The 15,910-nt window shown below is 62.9% G+C and overlaps 2 protein-coding genes across 2 annotated transcripts in view; both read left to right on the top strand.

Moving 5' to 3' along the window:
- The window catches only part of COL7A1 (collagen type VII alpha 1 chain), a 30,528-nt gene extending 17,356 nt beyond the window's left edge, over positions 1-13,172 (top strand). Inside the window, exons 65-118 of the mRNA XM_040246906.1 lie at positions 374-409; positions 483-518; positions 630-725; positions 837-872; positions 959-994; positions 1,103-1,150; positions 1,474-1,509; positions 1,632-1,754; positions 1,839-2,039; positions 2,137-2,172; positions 2,253-2,306; positions 2,474-2,542; positions 2,618-2,662; positions 2,778-2,840; positions 2,979-3,023; positions 3,329-3,364; positions 3,492-3,527; positions 3,664-3,708; positions 3,919-3,951; positions 4,029-4,091; positions 4,183-4,218; positions 4,298-4,378; positions 4,516-4,584; positions 4,727-4,762; positions 4,840-4,881; positions 5,036-5,080; positions 5,165-5,209; positions 5,768-5,803; positions 5,898-5,957; positions 6,099-6,206; positions 6,385-6,456; positions 6,556-6,591; positions 6,984-7,043; positions 7,166-7,210; positions 7,439-7,474; positions 7,587-7,622; positions 7,695-7,751; positions 7,878-7,949; positions 8,470-8,541; positions 8,769-8,804; positions 9,044-9,124; positions 9,372-9,425; positions 9,511-9,564; positions 9,639-9,701; positions 10,140-10,202; positions 10,289-10,405; positions 10,587-10,664; positions 10,752-10,805; positions 10,970-11,018; positions 11,686-11,718; positions 11,867-11,953; positions 12,145-12,234; positions 12,322-12,519; positions 12,839-13,172. Of these exons, the coding sequence (XP_040102840.1) occupies positions 374-409; positions 483-518; positions 630-725; positions 837-872; positions 959-994; positions 1,103-1,150; positions 1,474-1,509; positions 1,632-1,754; positions 1,839-2,039; positions 2,137-2,172; positions 2,253-2,306; positions 2,474-2,542; positions 2,618-2,662; positions 2,778-2,840; positions 2,979-3,023; positions 3,329-3,364; positions 3,492-3,527; positions 3,664-3,708; positions 3,919-3,951; positions 4,029-4,091; positions 4,183-4,218; positions 4,298-4,378; positions 4,516-4,584; positions 4,727-4,762; positions 4,840-4,881; positions 5,036-5,080; positions 5,165-5,209; positions 5,768-5,803; positions 5,898-5,957; positions 6,099-6,206; positions 6,385-6,456; positions 6,556-6,591; positions 6,984-7,043; positions 7,166-7,210; positions 7,439-7,474; positions 7,587-7,622; positions 7,695-7,751; positions 7,878-7,949; positions 8,470-8,541; positions 8,769-8,804; positions 9,044-9,124; positions 9,372-9,425; positions 9,511-9,564; positions 9,639-9,701; positions 10,140-10,202; positions 10,289-10,405; positions 10,587-10,664; positions 10,752-10,805; positions 10,970-11,018; positions 11,686-11,718; positions 11,867-11,953; positions 12,145-12,234; positions 12,322-12,519; positions 12,839-12,849 (3,285 nt within the window). The 3' untranslated portion in view covers positions 12,850-13,172. The remainder of the gene's footprint in view (positions 1-373; positions 410-482; positions 519-629; positions 726-836; positions 873-958; positions 995-1,102; positions 1,151-1,473; positions 1,510-1,631; positions 1,755-1,838; positions 2,040-2,136; positions 2,173-2,252; positions 2,307-2,473; positions 2,543-2,617; positions 2,663-2,777; positions 2,841-2,978; positions 3,024-3,328; positions 3,365-3,491; positions 3,528-3,663; positions 3,709-3,918; positions 3,952-4,028; positions 4,092-4,182; positions 4,219-4,297; positions 4,379-4,515; positions 4,585-4,726; positions 4,763-4,839; positions 4,882-5,035; positions 5,081-5,164; positions 5,210-5,767; positions 5,804-5,897; positions 5,958-6,098; positions 6,207-6,384; positions 6,457-6,555; positions 6,592-6,983; positions 7,044-7,165; positions 7,211-7,438; positions 7,475-7,586; positions 7,623-7,694; positions 7,752-7,877; positions 7,950-8,469; positions 8,542-8,768; positions 8,805-9,043; positions 9,125-9,371; positions 9,426-9,510; positions 9,565-9,638; positions 9,702-10,139; positions 10,203-10,288; positions 10,406-10,586; positions 10,665-10,751; positions 10,806-10,969; positions 11,019-11,685; positions 11,719-11,866; positions 11,954-12,144; positions 12,235-12,321; positions 12,520-12,838) is intronic.
- A 757-nt stretch (positions 13,173-13,929) lies between these two features.
- On the top strand, positions 13,930-15,433 carry UCN2 (urocortin 2). Its single transcript, XM_040247020.1, has one exon. The coding sequence runs from the start codon at positions 14,144-14,146 to the stop codon at positions 14,483-14,485; it is 342 nt and encodes a 113-aa protein (XP_040102954.1). The 5' UTR covers positions 13,930-14,143; the 3' UTR covers positions 14,486-15,433.
- Positions 15,434-15,910: the final 477 nt, after the last annotated feature.

The raw sequence follows: 15,910 nt of genomic DNA, 5'->3' as shown, positions 1-15,910 counted from the left end.
AACTCAGGCTGAAATAACCACGGCCACGGGCACAGGCGAAGGGCGCAGACACAGATGGAGAGGTGCAGACACACAGATGTGAAGCCCCCATTCAGGGACGCTGAGGACACAGACACACTGACCCTGCAGCCACACTCGGATACGTGCTGTGACAGGGCCCCAGGGCCACACGTGGACCTCTGTGGAGGTGTGGGACACACCGCCAAGGCTCTGAGGGCTCACACATGTGGCAACATCCCGACATATGCATTGGTATCCACACTCACTCATGCACGTGGCCACACGGAGCGAGGCACACACAGGATTTGCCGACAGCAAGACACACAGACAGTTCTTAACTCTGTTGGATCTGATGTGCGTCCTCTGCCTGCAGGGAGAACCTGGCGACCCTGGAGAAGACGGGAGGAAGGTGAGTTGCCCTCGCTTGGAGTCTGCTCTGGCTCAGACTGGGGCCGGGTCTGAAGCAGCCTTGTCTTCCTTAGGGAGAGAAGGGAGATTCGGGCGCCCCTGGAAGAGAAGTGAGTGTTGGCGTCTTCTGCAATCTCTGACCCCTGAGCCTGACCCTGTGATATGTGACCCCACTCCTTCCCGGGGTCTCAGGGTCCTGATACTGGCTGCATCCTCCACAGGGTCGTGATGGCCCCAAGGGTGAGCGTGGAGCTCCTGGAAGCCCTGGACTCCAGGGCCCCCCGGGCCTCCCGGGGCAGGTCGGCCCTCCCGGGCAGGTGAGTATCTGGGGTAGTTCCAGGACTTGGGAGCAATCAACAGGGGCCTTAGGTTGCCACCCCTGGAGGCTGTGATCCCCTGTGACCTCTTTGTGTTCTGTCTTATCTCAGGGCTTCCCTGGCGTCCCGGGGAGTTCAGGCCCCAAGGTGAGTGTGCAGATGCTGGGTGAGCAGTACAGTGGGGGCGCTGCCCAGAGTGGGGGCATTTTCCCACCAGTCATTCTTCTTCTCAGGGTGACCGTGGGGAGACTGGACCCAGAGGGGAGCAGGTGAGGCCCCCACCTTTTTCACTTGTCCCAGTGGCCATAGCACCCACACATGTACCCACACGCCGCACCCCAGGCTGGGTCCAGCAGCTTACCTCTTGGTATCTCCAGGGCCTCCCAGGAGAGCGTGGCCTGAGAGGAGAGCCTGGGAGCCTGGTGGTGAGTGAAGCCTGGGACATGGTCCTTGACTGTTCCGCGCATGCCTGTAGGGGCTGCCTCTGCCCCCTTCCGCTTGCAGCCACAGGTGCTGTACTGTATGCTCGGGCCCCTGCCCTGTTGGGATTCCTGTGGGCTACATAGACGGAAACCTGGGTGATGGGACATGCCAGGTATGGGCTTCCAGTGGCCTCCAGTGGCCCCAGCCAAGGGCTAACGGGTCCTCTAGGCAGAAAGCCAGGGGACGAGGGAATAGAGGCTGTTTTGGGGGGCAGTGTGGGACCTTCTCTTCTGTGGGCATCCCCTTATCCACTTTGTGTCCCCAGAATGCAGAGCGGTTGCTGGAAAATATTGGCATCAAGGTAGGTTGATGGCGGCTGGGCATGGGGGCCGCGGTGAGCCCCACGGGACAAGTAACGCCCCAAGGGCCAGCCAGGGTGGCTGCAGGCGTGGTCTCCCTCTTCTGACCTTGCATGTCACCCAGACATCTGCCCTGCGGGAGATCGTGGAGACCTGGGAAGAAAGCTCTGGTGGCTTCCTGCCTGCGCCTGAACGGCGTCGTGGCCCCAAGGGGGACCCAGGCGAGCGGGGCCCCCCAGGCAAGGAGGTGTGTGCTGGGTCCTCAGGCGGGGTGGGGTTGTTCCGTGGATGGCATCGGTGACCACCAGCGTGTACTGCTCTGCTCCTCCAGGGCCCCATCGGCTTTTCTGGAGAACGTGGACCAAAGGGAGATCGTGGAGACCCCGGCCCTCAGGGGCCACCTGGCCTGGCTGTGGGAGAGAGGGGCCTTCCTGGACCTCCCGGCCTTGCCGGCGAGCCCGGGAAGCCTGGTATCCCTGGGCTCCCCGGCCCGGCTGGGAGTGTGGGAGAGGCTGGAAGACCTGGAGAGAGGGTGAGCCTGGGGGCTGGTGGGAGTGGCTGGGGGAGCGGGGTTAGGAGGAGCTGGACTCCCCATGGGCATACCACCCACCTTGGTATCTGCTTTTCAGGGAGAACGGGGAGAGAAAGGAGAACGTGGAGAACAGGTGAGCTGGGTAGGGCTTCACCGGGCGGGACTGCCTGCAGGCTGTGCTGGGACGGCCACCCATTTCCTTCTTCTCTTCAGGGCAGAGACGGCCTTCCTGGCCTCCCTGGACCCCCCGGACCCCCAGGCCCCAAGGTGATCACCCCAGCTCTGCCCAAGCCTGTGACTGCTGTCACCAAGAGGCCACCAGTGGCTTGGGCCCCAGAAGCTCCATGCAGTGACTCTGAACCCACAACCCTTTGGGACGACCCCTCCCTGCTGCCGTGATGGCACAGCTCTGCCCTGTAACCCTGTGCTTGTAGGTGGCCGTGGACGAGCCAGGTTCTGGGCTCTCTAGAGAACAAGGACCCCCTGGATTCAAGGGCGCTAAGGTCCGTGTGCGGGCTCAGTCTGGGGGCCACCCCTGCTGTGGCACCCGGGTCTGGCTTGACATGTCATTCCCACAGGGGGATCCAGGCAGTGATGGTGACCGAGGCCCCAAAGGAGACAGGGTGAGACCTCCCGTCATCCCACCACACCGTTCCCCTCCTCTGCAGGTGGCATGCAGGGATGGTGTGTCCATGGGCACCCGGCAGTGATGTTCAGGGTGCGACACTCTGCTTGCAGGGGGAGCCGGGCATCAAGGGCGACCGGGGAGAGCCTGGACAGAGGGGTCAGAATGGCAGCCCGGTGAGTCCTTGCCCCACAGCGCCACGTGCGTGCAAGCACACGGCTCTCACTTGTGTTGTCTGGGCTGGAGTCTGCTCTGTCTCAGGGGAAGCTGGGATGGGGGACGAGATGGTGTGGCCATAAACACGTTCTCTCTAGGGTCTGCCAGGAGAGCGTGGCGTGGCTGGGCCCGAGGGGAAGCCGGTGAGTGGCAGCAGCAACAGCCTGGGCTGAGTTTCGGGGCACAGTCACCCCTTTGCAATGTGCTGGCCCCTGCGTCCAGGGTCACCCGTGTCCAGTGATGGGGTTGCCCAGGTCCAAGTGCACATGTCTGATGGCTGTGTGTGTGCACAGGCCCATGTGTACTGTCCATGAGGGGCAGTTCATGGGTACGGGGTGACTTGTACCTGGGAGGGGTGAGGGTCCAGAGGTGGGTCCTCAAGGCAAAGGTCTCCAGAGGGCAGGGACAGGCCCACGGCAGGGGCTCAGCAGCCCCCTTCTCTATACAGGGTCTGCAAGGTCCACGGGGGACCCCAGGCCCAGCGGTGAGTACCCCAGAATCCAGCTCCCTTCCGAATGGGCACCCCCTACAATGGGCAGTCCTGCCTCAGTTTCCCTGGTAGGGTGGGACTGACTCCCCAAACCCCATTTGGCTCTTTCTCTCTCCCACAGGGCGGCCACGGAGACCCTGGACCGCCCGGGCCCCCGGTGAGTGACGGGGAAGCACCGCCTGGTGGGCAGGGACAGGCATCAGTCCCCACATCGGGTAGAAAACTAGTTTGTGTTAGTCCGTAAGTCCAGGTGCAACTCGGACCCATTTCCTGCCCTTGATATTTTTTTATAGGGTCTTGCTGGCCCTGCAGGACCCCAGGGACCTTCTGGCCTAAAGGTGAGTATAGGCATGTGTGGGTGTGTGGCTGGAAGGAGGCAGGGACTCAGAGCAGCCTATCTGCTCCAGGACAATGTCTGCCAGCCTCCAGGGACATCACTGCCCCGCTGAGCACCAAGGTGCCCCGCCCATGTAGGCTCTGCTTGTGGACCGGGGCTGAGGGGCCTCTGATCCATCTGTCGGCTCATTCAGTGTCTGTGTTTTTGGCAGGGGGAGCCCGGAGAGACAGGACCACCAGGACGGGTGAGTGGCCCAGCCCATGGGGAAGTCACAGGGAGCTGGGCAGGGTTGGCACTGCTCTCAACTCCTGCTTCCTCCAGGGCCTGCCTGGACCTACTGGAGCCGGGGGACTTCCCGGGCCCCCTGGCCCTTCAGGCCTGGTGGTGAGTGAGGCCCCTGCGGGGGTACGAAGTCCCTGCCCTGCTGGGTGCCCTGCTCTCCATGTCCCTCTCACACCTGACTTTTTCCCCGCAGGGGCCTCAAGGGGCACCGGGTTTGCCCGGACAAGTGGTGAGTCCTGGGGGTCAGGGCTGGGCTCCGGGGCTCGGGAGTCAGAGGGCAGGCCCCTGACAGAGCTCTTCCCTCTCAGGGGGAGACGGGGAAGCCGGGAGCGCCGGGTCGTGATGGTGCCACTGGGAAAGACGGAGACAGAGGAGCCCCCGGCGTGCCGGTGTGTGTTCAGAGGAGCTCGCTGCGGGCCTGCAACCTGGGGGGCGCTGTGCAACCACGTGCCCGCAGGGAGAGAAGGGCTGGGCGGCAGGGTAGCGGAGGGAGAGGCACTGACTTCTGCCCGCTGTTCTGCCTTAGGGGTCACCAGGTCTGCCGGGCCCTGTCGGACCTAAAGGAGAGCCGGGACCCATGGGGACCCCTGGACAGGTGACCTTTGCTCCTGACCCCCAGCTTCCACATCAGCTCCTCTGCCCAGCCCCCAAGCCTAGTCTGCCCCTCTCATCTGGACGGCGGGGTAGGGGTGGCGAGGTGGCAGGAAGCGGGGTGACTCACCAGGCATTCCCCGCAGGCTGTGGTCGGGCCCCCTGGAGCAAAGGGAGAGAAGGTGAGTGTGGGGGAGGCCCTGGGGTGGGGGGCAAGGGTGAGGGCTGAGGAATCCCACTGACTCTTCTCTCTCATCAGGGCGCCCCTGGAGCCCTTGCTGGAGACCTCGTGGGAGAGCCGGTGAGTGTGGAACCCCCAGCGCATAGGTCACCCACCCCGTGACCCTCACGTTCCATGATACGCCCCACCTGGCCCGGGCCTCCCGCTCCTTCTTTGAGTCTCTGCTGTCTGGGACCCTGACACCCGTGTGTTCTCCTGACCCCTGTATCCACAGGGAGCCAAAGGTGACCGAGGACTGCCGGGACCGCGGGGCGAGAAGGTGAGGTGGGCCTGGCCCCAGGGTCTGAGCGTTGGGCAGGGAGGGGTACGGTTGGGTGGCCACCCAACCCCACTTTCTATGCAGGGTGAAGCCGGCCGTGCGGGGGAGCCTGGAGACCCTGGCGAAGATGTGAGTCTGGGGTCCGGGCGAGTCCAAGTCCGGGTTGAGGAGTGTAGTCATGCACGTGAGGGAACATTCCTGGGCCTGGGCACCTCTGAACCTGAGCCAGGCCGAACATTCCAGCACTCGGGGTCCTGCTCCCGGAGTACATGGGGGTCGCATCTCCTGGCTTCCACGTGCTCATCCTAGGTCTCCCAGTGCTTTCTTGTGAGCACGCGTGCTCCGGTCTCATCTGGTCTCGGGGCCTGTGGGAGTTCTGTGGGCCACTCCTTGGGCATGTGTTGGTGCTGACCCTTCCCCCCCGTCTCTGCTCCCGTATCTGAGCTCCTGTCTGTGGTCATGTCGTGGTCATGTTTGCGGTCATATCTGTGGTCGTTGCTAAGCTCCCTGGACTGGGACACATCTGAGATCCCGCCTCTGTCCGCACTCCCACGTACCTGCGCTCACATCCTCGGTCCCAAATGCCCGTGGTCACCTCCGAGCTGCCCTGGGAATGTTTTGGGACCATACCTGAGCTCTGGGCTCATGTTTCCGCTCTCAAGTGCTGTTTACTTTGTTTTCTCTTAGGGTCAGAAGGGGGCTCCAGGACCCAAAGGTCACAAGGTATATGTGCCCTAAGGCATTCCCAGTGCGCGGGGAGGGGTGGTCATCGTCCCAAGACGCCCTGAGCCTCATCTGACTCCTCTTTCCCTTGAAGGGTGACCCAGGAGTTGGGGTCCAGGGGCCCCCTGGGCCAGTTGGTCCTCCAGGTCTAAAGGTAAAACGGTGCCCTGTGGTTAGTGGTGGGGGAAGAAGGTGGGATGGGGGGCCTGGAGGTGGGAGGAAGAGGGTCTTCAGGGGCTAGTCCTGGGAAGGGGTCCTGCTGGGGCCATTTCTCCCTTTGCTATCTCTGTTCCAGGGAGACTCAGGCCCCCCCGGACCCCCCGGACCTCCTGGTATTGTGGGGTTCCCCGGTCAGACAGGCCTTCGAGGAGAGCAGGGGCAGCCGGGCCCCAGTGGAGAGCGGGTAAGGGTGCTGAGGGCTGCGTGGGGGACTTGGTGGGCCCAGGACCTCTAGATCTGGTTGCAGGTGAGGAGGAGGAGGGGGCCCAGCCCTACCCAGGGGGCTCCTGGTCTTGGGGGAACAGCATGGGAGGAAGGTTCCCCAGTCTCCCTTCCCCTCTCTTGCCTCATTTTTACCATAGGGTTTGGCAGGCGCCCCAGGGAGAGAGGGAGCCCCAGGTCCCTTGGGGCCGCCTGGACCACCTGGGTCAGCGGTGAGTAGAACGCCCCAACGCCCCATGTCTATGATTGCTGTGTGTTGGGGACTTAGCTGGGGGCTGAGCCACAGACTGATTTCATCTTGCTGCCCACAGGGAGCACCCGGAGCCCCTGGACTCAAAGGAGACAAGGTAGCCGTGACAACGCTGCTGGCCCCTCCTGCACCGCCGCCTCCGGCCTCCGCTGACCCGTCATCCCCTCCAGCCTCTGCTGACCCATTCCCCCCTCCCCTCTCCCCCGCCCCCACCTCCAGCCTCCCATGACCTGCCCCCCGCAGCCTCCGCTGACCAGCCCCACCTCCAGCCTCCGCTGACCCATCCCCCTCTCCAGCCTCCGCTGACCACCACCGCCCCCCCAGGCCTCCCATGACCCGCCCTCTCCAGCCTCCACTGACCCGCCCTCCCACCAGCCTCTGCTGACCTCTAACTCTAACCTCATTCTTTCTAAATCCCACTCACCTCCCGTGACCCTCTGCCCTCCACCAGTTGCCCTGACTGACCCCTGGTGTCCCCTTGATCTCCAGGGGGACACTGGAGCAGGGCTGCCTGGGGCCCGAGGCGAGCGTGGGGAGCCTGGTGTCCGGGTGCGTATGTCCTGCCCTGAGGCCATGGCTACTGCAGGGAGCCACACTGGGACTCCCTTCCTCACGGCTCTCGCCTCTGATTTCCAACTTACTGAGTCACTGAATCTAATGTCACCATCCAGGGTGAAGATGGGCGCCCCGGCCTGGAGGGACCCCGAGGACTCGCGGTGGGTCCCCTGGGGGAGAGGAGCAGTGGCGTGACCCAGTCCCCTGCCTGAGCCCTCTGTGCCCTTGGGGGTCTCCACAGCCTCTGCTGCCCTCTGCTTCTCCCCTCTGCTCTCTGGTCCCTTGTCTCCCCCATTCCCTGGGGCCTTCCAGTCCTCCCCTGCACCTTGAGCCATCTGCCCACTGGTTCCCCAGATTCCCTTAGCTCGGTATCATCTTCTCTCATGCAGGGCCCCCCAGGCAGCCGGGGAGAACGTGGGGAGAAGGTAAGGATGTGGAGCAGAGGCCCCTGGTGTGAGTGTGGGTGGGGACGGGTCTTGTAACTCAGGATCTGGGGCTTCACTACTGGAGTGAGACCCCCATTCTTCTGCCCGACAGGGTGACCCTGGTGCCTCAGGACTGAAGGGTGACAAGGTGAGTGTGGGCACGGGAGAAGGCAGGGGACTCGGTGCTCCTGACTCCTCTGACTTCCCCCTGTCCACTCAGGGCGACTCAGCTGTGATTTTGGGGCCTCCAGGGCCACGGGGTGCCAAGGGGGACTCGGTGAGTGGGTCTGGTGCGTGTGTTCGGGGGGCTCCTGTGCGGGGTGCACCAGGGGATCTGAGATCTCAAGCCCTCAGAGGGTAAGGGACTTGTGGCCCCTGACCCTGATTTCTGGCCCTGACCCAGGGTGAACGAGGGCCTCGGGGAATAGATGGTGACAAAGGGCCTCGGGGAGACAGCGGGGAACCTGGAGAGAAGGTACGGGGACGAGGTTGGGCTGTTCTATGCAGGATGAGGGAGGGGGTCCTGCAAGCTGGAGGGCCCCGGGGAGGGTCTGTGAGGACAGAAGCAGAGGATGGAAGAGGGATTTCTGGGGGTCCGAAGGGAGGGGGTTCTGTCAGCTGTAGCAACTATGGGGTGGCTGAGAAGATGGGAGCTCTGTGGGAGGGGCTCCAGGGCCTGGATGTGAGGTTGGAGGGCAGTCTTGGACTGGGGCCCCTGTAGGAGGCCTGTGGGAACAGGAAGGGGGCTCCTTGGGTGTTAGGGGTACTCCAGGTAGGGCTGGGGGCCCAGTGGTAAGAGGAATGGCAGGAATCGGGGGTCCCAGCATGAGAAATGAGCCACCCCACGGCCAGGGTCTCCAGTCCCAGCCATGAGCGTGGACTGGCGGGAAGGGGCCTCGGGGGCCTGTGTGCGAGCAACTGGCAGGTTCCAGTCTTGCTGGGAGCCTGCAGCCTGCTCTGGTCCTGATCGTGGCCCTCTCCCGTCACTCCTGCAGGGCACCAAGGGAGAGCCTGGTGACAAGGGCTCAGCCGGGCTGCTGGGAGCGCGTGGACTCACGGGACCCAAGGCAAGTCCCATCCCAGGCACTGACCCGGAGCCATGGGTCACGCCCACCTGTCCGGGGTGTCCCCTGAGCACTGGAGGGCTCCCGCCTCCCTCGCTGTCGGCCCCACGCATACTCACATGGGCTGGTGTGCAGACCGGATCCTGGCTGCAGTCACCGAGGGAGGCAGATGGGCCAACGTGGGGACAGTGGCACTGAAGGCGGCCCTCTCCCACCTGTGTTCCCCACAGGGCGAGCCTGGCGCCCCAGGGATCCCCGGTGAACCGGTAAGGTGCCCCTGCCACCCCACCAAGGACCCCAGCCCCATGTGGTGACCTTTGACCTTATAGCGAACCAGCACTCTCCTGTTGTCCAGGGACCCTACCTTCACAGTCACCCCTGTGGTGGCTCACACGTCCCTGCAGAAAACCCTGCCCTTCCAGTGGCTCTGGCCCCCCTGACGATGCTCACAGCCAGAGTGATTCCCTTTGATCCCTCACTGATCTCATTAACACTTTGCCCACAGGGATCCCCAGGAAAAGACGGAGTCCCTGGTGTCCGAGGAGACAAAGGAGATATTGGCTTCATGGGTCCCCGGGGCCTCAAGGTGGGAAGGGGGCTGGTTTTTTTCCCCGTAATCAGGACCTGATGTTGGAGGGTGAAGTATCCGGGGTCAGAGATCAGGTATCTGGGGTCAGATGCCATGGTATCTAGGGTTGAACGTGAGGTATTAGGTCAGAGGTGGGAAGGTCAGAGGTTGGAGTACCTAAGGGCAGTTTGGAGAGGGGTTTCAGGGTCAGGGGTCATAGGTGAGGTATCTAGGAGGTCACTTTCTCACTTCTTTTTTCTTTCAGGGTGAACGGGGAATTAAGGGAGCCTGTGGCCTTGATGGAGAGAAGGGAGATAAGGTACAGGGGTGATGAGGGAATGGGGGGATGTGGGGGTCTACGGGGCCTGGGGCCTAAGGCTGACCCCTCCACCTGATTGCTGCAGGGAGAAGCTGGTCCCCCGGGCCGCCCAGGGCTGGCAGGACGCAAAGGCGAGCTGGTGAGTGTGGGGCACCCCCAGAGTGAGGAGCGGATGGGTGGGCCAGGAATTGGCTAATGTCTTCTCTCCTCCAGGGGGAGCCGGGTGTTCCAGGGCAGGCAGGGGCCCCTGGGAAGGAGGGCCTGATCGGTCCCAAGGTAAGGGGTCCCTCCACAGTGGACAGTGGGGTTCGGGATTGGGCAGGGACGGCACGATAAGGTCGTGAAGGTTTTAGGTCGAGGAAGGTTGGGACACTGTGGGGTGGGGTGGGGTTGGTCCTGAGGTTTCAGGGTGGGTTGGGGTCACAGTGGGGATTGAGGGCTAAGGGGTGGGAGGTGGCGCAGTACATGCCTCAGGGCTGAGGGTTAGGGTGGTCGAGGTCAGGGGGAGGTTGGAGGGTCCGTGAAGGGGAAATGGGTGGGGCCAGGGTAGGGGGCGTCACAGTGGGGCGGGGTCCTGGGGATCATGGTGGACTCAGGGTCTCTGGCTGGTAGGCCACACGAACTCGAGGTGGTGGCTATGGGGCCTGAGGGCTCATGGGGGCTGAGCTGGGGAGGCCGAGGCAGAGGGACTCTCATGCCTCTTTTTGTTCCCAGGGTGACCGAGGTTTCGATGGGCAGCCAGGACCCAAGGGTGACCAGGGCGAGAAAGGGGAGCGGGTAAGTGGAGGCTGAGGTCATGGCAAACTGAGGGGCCTGGGGTCTCTGGAAGCTCTGATCACTGACCCTGGTCTCTCCCTCCCCAGGGACCCCCAGGAGTGGGGGGCTTCCCAGGTCCCAGGGGCAATGATGGCTCTAGTGGTCCTCCCGGGCCACCTGGCAGCATTGGTCCCAAAGGCCCTGAAGGACTTCAGGGTCAGAAGGTGAGAGGCCCTGACTCCTGACCCCTGAACCTCACTGACCCTTCCCCAACCTCCCTGACCTCTGGCTCTGCAATCCATTCCCCCAATATCCTTGCCTCAGCCTCTGAAACTACGGTTCCACATTGTCCTTCTTCTGCCCCCCTGCCTCTGACCCTGCTCACTCAGTCCCTGTATCTGACAGGGTGAGCGAGGTCCCCCTGGACAGAGCGTGGTGGGCGCCCCCGGGGCCCCTGGAACTCCTGGAGAGAGAGGGGAGCAGGTGAGTGGGAATTCCTGGGACTGGGTTCAAAGGCTGGGGTGTCCGTGAGGTCGGAGGTCACAGCCCAGCCCTATCCATCGCCCACAGGGGCGGCCAGGCCCCGCAGGGCCCCGTGGTGAGAAGGGAGAAGCTGCGCTGACGGTGCGTGTGTGAGGGGTGGGGTGGGGGCCCTGCCTCCTTCTCCTGACCCCCTGGACCCTGGGCCCTGACTCTGCACTGTCCCTCCATGATCCCTGCATCATGTACCCTTTGTCCTTCTGTGACCCCTGGGTTCCTTCATGACCCTTGTGGTCTTGGGCTCCTAGGAGGATGACATACGGGGCCTTGTGCGTCAGGAGATGAGTCAGCATTGCGGTGAGTGGGGTCCAGCCTGGAGTCTCCTGGGTCCCATCCCCACTGCATCCCCGCGCCCCTAGACAGAGGCAGGCAGCACCCCCAGAACGTCCAGGGGGGCAAGCAGTCAGGGAGGCGGGTGGAGACAGATGGATACACAAAGTATGGGTGTTTCTGGACGGACATACTGACAGGACTCCCCCAAGTGGAGACCCAGGCAGAGGTGGGCGCACATGTGCTCCTGGGTGCCCAGGATGGCCGTGTGTGGAGGGGGAGGAGGCGTGAGCAGAGCCGGCTCCTCGGGCCAGATGTGGCACCGGGGTGCGGGGCGGGGGCTCTGACAGCCCTTGGGGCATCAGAGAGTAAAGCTCGTCTCTTCCCGCCTCTGCCTCCTCCCTGTCCTCCTCCATTCCTGCCGGCTCCTGACCCTTTGCCTCTCTCCCTCTCTCTCGCCTTTGGCTGGCCTGTTCCCCTCTTCTCTCTTGCTCTTGGTCTGCTTCTCCCCCTTGGTTTCTTTCTCTCCCTGTGTCTGCTTCCCTTCCTCTCCCCCGCCGTCTGTCACTCTCTCCTGCCGTCCCCTCCGTATGTCTCTGCCCGCCGTGAGCCTCACTCCCTGCCTCTTTCCGCCTCTGTCTCCTGTTCTCTGTTATTGTCTCTCTCTCCTTGTCCCCTTCTCTGCCACCTCCAGCCTGTCAGGGCCAGTATATCGCATCTGGATCACGTGAGTAGTTTCCTGGTATTTTCTGCTCCCGGAGCTTGCCTCATGCCAGGCCCTGCTGTGCCCATTGCCTGGGTCGTCTCAGCAGGGGCTTGGCGAGGGCGGCCACCAGGCTGACCCCCGGGCCCCGCGCCCCTGCTCCCGGCTCCAGGGCCTCTCCCGAGTTACGCAGCAGACACCGCTGGGCCGCAGCTCCACCCCGTGCCTGTGCTCCGAGTGTCCCACGCAGAGGAGGACGGTGAGGATGGCTGCAGCCTGGGGGACATGTGGGGCGGTAGCACACACACACGGGGCCGCTCGTGCGTGCAGGGCCCACACCACTTGTGCAGAGGGCACATGCAGGGAACACGCATGGGAGGCCAGGGTTGGGCCGCATGAACTGGGCCCCGCAGTGGCCCTGCTCACAGCATCCCCTCACTGCGTGAGCAGGCCAGGTGCCCCCCGAGGACGACGAGTATGAATACTCTGAGTATTCCGAGGAGGAATACCAGGACCCCGCAGCTGCTTGGGATGACAATGGTGAGGAAGGGGGCTGGGCTCAGAGGGGCGTAGGGAGGGGCAGGCTGAGCCCATCCCGGCTGACCTCTCTGCCCCCGTTACCCCCAGACCCCTGCTCGCTTCCACTGGACGAGGGTTCCTGCAGTGCCTACACCCTGCGCTGGTATCATCGGGCGGGGGCAGGGGGCACGAAGGCCTGTCACCCCTTTGTCTACGGTGGCTGTGGAGGGAACGCCAACCGTTTTGGGACCCGGGAGGCCTGTGAGCACCGCTGCCTGCCCCAGGCGGCCCACAGTCAAAGGACAGGTACGAGCATACCTCCATTCCAGTAGGGGCCTGCCCAGATTATGTCCAGGGTCAGGAACTGGGGTCAGAAGCCGCCCCCGCCCCCAGACTGGGGGACCTGGGACAGACCCCGCCTCAGACCAAAGAGCTGATAGAGAAGCCCGGCTCTGGGAGGAGTCCCCAGTACAGTAGCCGTTGGTGCTCCCTCCCTTAAAGACCTGAGTAAGGACCCCCTTCTGTGGGCAAAGCCTCCACACCCACTGTGCCCCTGGCTCCCCCATCCTCTGTGGCCCTTGCGTTGGGTACCGTTAGACAGCTGAACCCTGCCTGCCCCACCCAGGTGCTGCCTAGAGCTGAGGTCCAGTCCAGCATCCCCTGGAGGAGTCGGTGTCTCAGCTGGACCCTGCCGTCCCTCCCCCTTGGTGCTAGAGGCCTGTCTGCACCTGAGCGTGCATGAGCGTGTCTGTTATTTCAGTGACTTGTTCCACGGGTCTCGCCTTCCCCCCAGTGGACAGACCCCCATTGTGGCTGCTGCCTCCCCGGCTGATGACTCAGTGCTGGGGAGGCTTTGGGCAGTGAGCGGAAGTGACTGAATCCAACCCGCCCCTTGCCCCACGCTAGTGATGACATGGTGCTGATTCTGGGGGGTCATTAAAGCTGCTGTTTTAAAAGGCCCCTGTTGTGACTGTTTGCGGGGGGTGTGGGTGTCAGGGGGGCAGGTTTTCCCTGGGAGGGCTGTGCTATCCCGAGTGGGTACAGAGTCCCTCTGTCCAGCCTGTCACTGTCCTGTAACCCTCAGTCCCCAATTTGTCCCTAGAAAGAAGACAGGGTAGGGGCTGAGGGTATGCCTTCACTGCCCCCCAGGAGAGGATGAATCATGGGTGGGGGGCGGCCTCAAGCCAGATAAATGGGCCCCGAAGTGGGTGGAGGAGCAGACCAGTGCAGGGGAGCACTGCCTGGCACAGCTCACCCCAGAGGAGGCTGCTACTGGTGAGCCTGGGGTCGGGGGATGGACAGGACCGTTGGGGTAGAGTGGATCTGGGGTTTGGGTCAATGGAGGTCTCGAGTCTGAGACGCCCTGGGACCTCTGATTGCTTCCTTGCCTCCAGGGCCCCCATTCCTGCCTGCCTTTCTGTGCCCTGGATCTGCGACATGCTTTCTCACGCAAACCTCAGGCTTCCCTTGGGTCCCTCTGTGTCTCTCTTTGCATCCTTACTTCCATCACACTCTCTTTTTCTCCCTCTGTTTTGCTCCATCCCCCTCTGATACATCTCCATCTCTTTCTCCCTCTCCCTGCCCTGTCTTGTTCTTATTCTTCCCCCCGCACCCATCTCTCTCTCTCTCAAATACATCCATATCCAGATATACCTGTGGCTTTCTGTCTCTGGGTCACTCTATCTCTTTGTCCATCTCTGTCTCATTCTCTTTCTCACTGTTTCTGTCCTGCCAACCCCTTCTCTGCCTGGTTCCGTCTCAGTTTTCTCTGTGTTGCTCTGGCTCTCTCCTTGTCCCTTCATCTCTGCTTCTGTCCCTCTGACCCTGGCCTGGCTGCTCTCTCTCTGCTTTCCCCATCTGTCTCTATCCATCAGCCACAGCTAACCAGAGCCCCTGCCTTGAACCTGTTTTCTCCTTACAGCCTGACTACATGATGACCAGGTGGGCTCTGCTCACGCTGATGGTCCTGACATTGGGCAGGACCCTGCTTGTCCCAGCAACCCCCACCCCAGGCTTCCAGCTCCTCCCTCAGAACTTTCCCCAGGCCACTGCCTGCCCCGTCACCTCGGAGAGCCCCTCAGCCAGCACCACGGCACCCTCCACTGCTTCGGGCCGCGCCAGCCCTGAACCCCACCCTGGCCCCCGCATCGCCCTCTCGCTGGACGTCCCCCTTGGCCTCCTGCAGATCTTACTGGAGCAGGCCCGGGCCAGGGCTGTGAGGGAGCAGGCTGCTGCCAATGCCCGCATCCTGGCCCAGGTCGGCCGCCGCTGAGCCTGAGGGAGGCGGTCACAAGGATGGAGCCACCCTGGATGGGGGAGATCGGCAGGGCAGCAGCGCATCTGGACTCCGCCACATGGAGTCAGTCATATCAAAGTGCCTCACAGAGTCACAGTGTGTGTGGACAGCAAGCACGTTGCCACGCCAGGCTGCCAATGGACTCTAGCCACTCCTAGTAGGAGCCCCCCAGACTTACGGTATACGTCTGGAGAGCTTGGACAGTACCGCGGATGATCACTGCCACATGGAGTCTGGTCATGTCTGGGCCCCACAGTCAAGAGCCTCCGGACACCACCATACAGGGGCTCCGTAATGCCACTTACAGGAACCTCAACACAGGACACCATGGCTGCCTTGGAGAGAACAGCCCATCTAAGGCCAGACCCAGAGGTCTGCCCTGCCCCCACGTGTCACCACACAGACAGGTGCTGGCGGAGGTTCCCAGGCAGCACCCACTCCAAACGGATGGGGGCATCTCCCAGGCATAGACGGACACTCGTACGTGGGAGGTCTGTGGCTGCGGCAGCCTTGCCTTGTGTGTGTGTGCTGGGGGGGTGCGGTTTATACACATGGGTGGCCGCGTCTCCGTGTGTCTGACAGCTGTTTGTGCGTGTGAACAAGGTGTGGGCCTGTGAGGGGGCTGGGGAGAACGGGAGCCTGTCCCCCAAATCTGCATGAAGCATGCTCAGCACACACCCAGGTGCTGTCTTGCCCACACCTCTGCGTGCCCAGGCTCTGCCCTTGCACACACACGGCTCCGGGGAGAAGGGAGCGCAGGCTGTGGGGGCTCTGGCCCCTCCTTCATTGAACAGTCCTGAGCCTCAGTTTTCCAAGCCTCGGTTTTCTCTTTTCTCCTCCGTAAAGCCGAGTGATGCCACCACGCTTCTTGTGAGCACTGAGTGATGTAATAACGTACATGAAGGTTCCCGCCCGCAAAAAAAATCCCTCAATAAACATAGTGACTGGAGAATGAGCTAGACAAGAATCACACAGTCATGTGCCCCCAGGCAGTGACACACAGGAGGGCGGAGTCAGAGCCGCTCCTCTAACCCCCTTCCCCCGCCCGGATTTCACTGACCTGTCCTCGGTGTGGAAGGCTGCAGGTTTGACCCAATCTCCCAACCCAATCTCCATGGCGGGTTTGGAGATGAGACCAAGCCTTCTGGAGTGTGTGGCCAGGCTTGCCAGCAGATGGGGCAGGAACTGTGGGTAGTGTAGACGACTCGGGCTGGAGACGAAGGCAGACACTGGGTCTTAGCTGGAGAGAAAGTTAGCACTGTCGGAAGTGTGGCCGCCGGTGTGTGAGGGGCTGGGGGCGGGGTTGGGGGGGTGCCCACTGACCAAGATCTCATAGTTGCCAGCAGCCCTGGGGGGCGGGCCCAAGGCGGGGTGGAGAGGCGGAGCCACGGGGGGGCGGTG

Source organism: Oryx dammah, unplaced genomic scaffold (assembly GCF_014754425.2).
Source record: "Oryx dammah isolate SB20612 unplaced genomic scaffold, SCBI_Odam_1.1 HiC_scaffold_9, whole genome shotgun sequence".
NCBI lineage: Eukaryota > Metazoa > Chordata > Mammalia > Artiodactyla > Bovidae > Oryx > Oryx dammah.
Note: the sequence above shows the minus strand (reverse complement) of the source record. Positions and strands in the feature narration are given on the sequence as shown.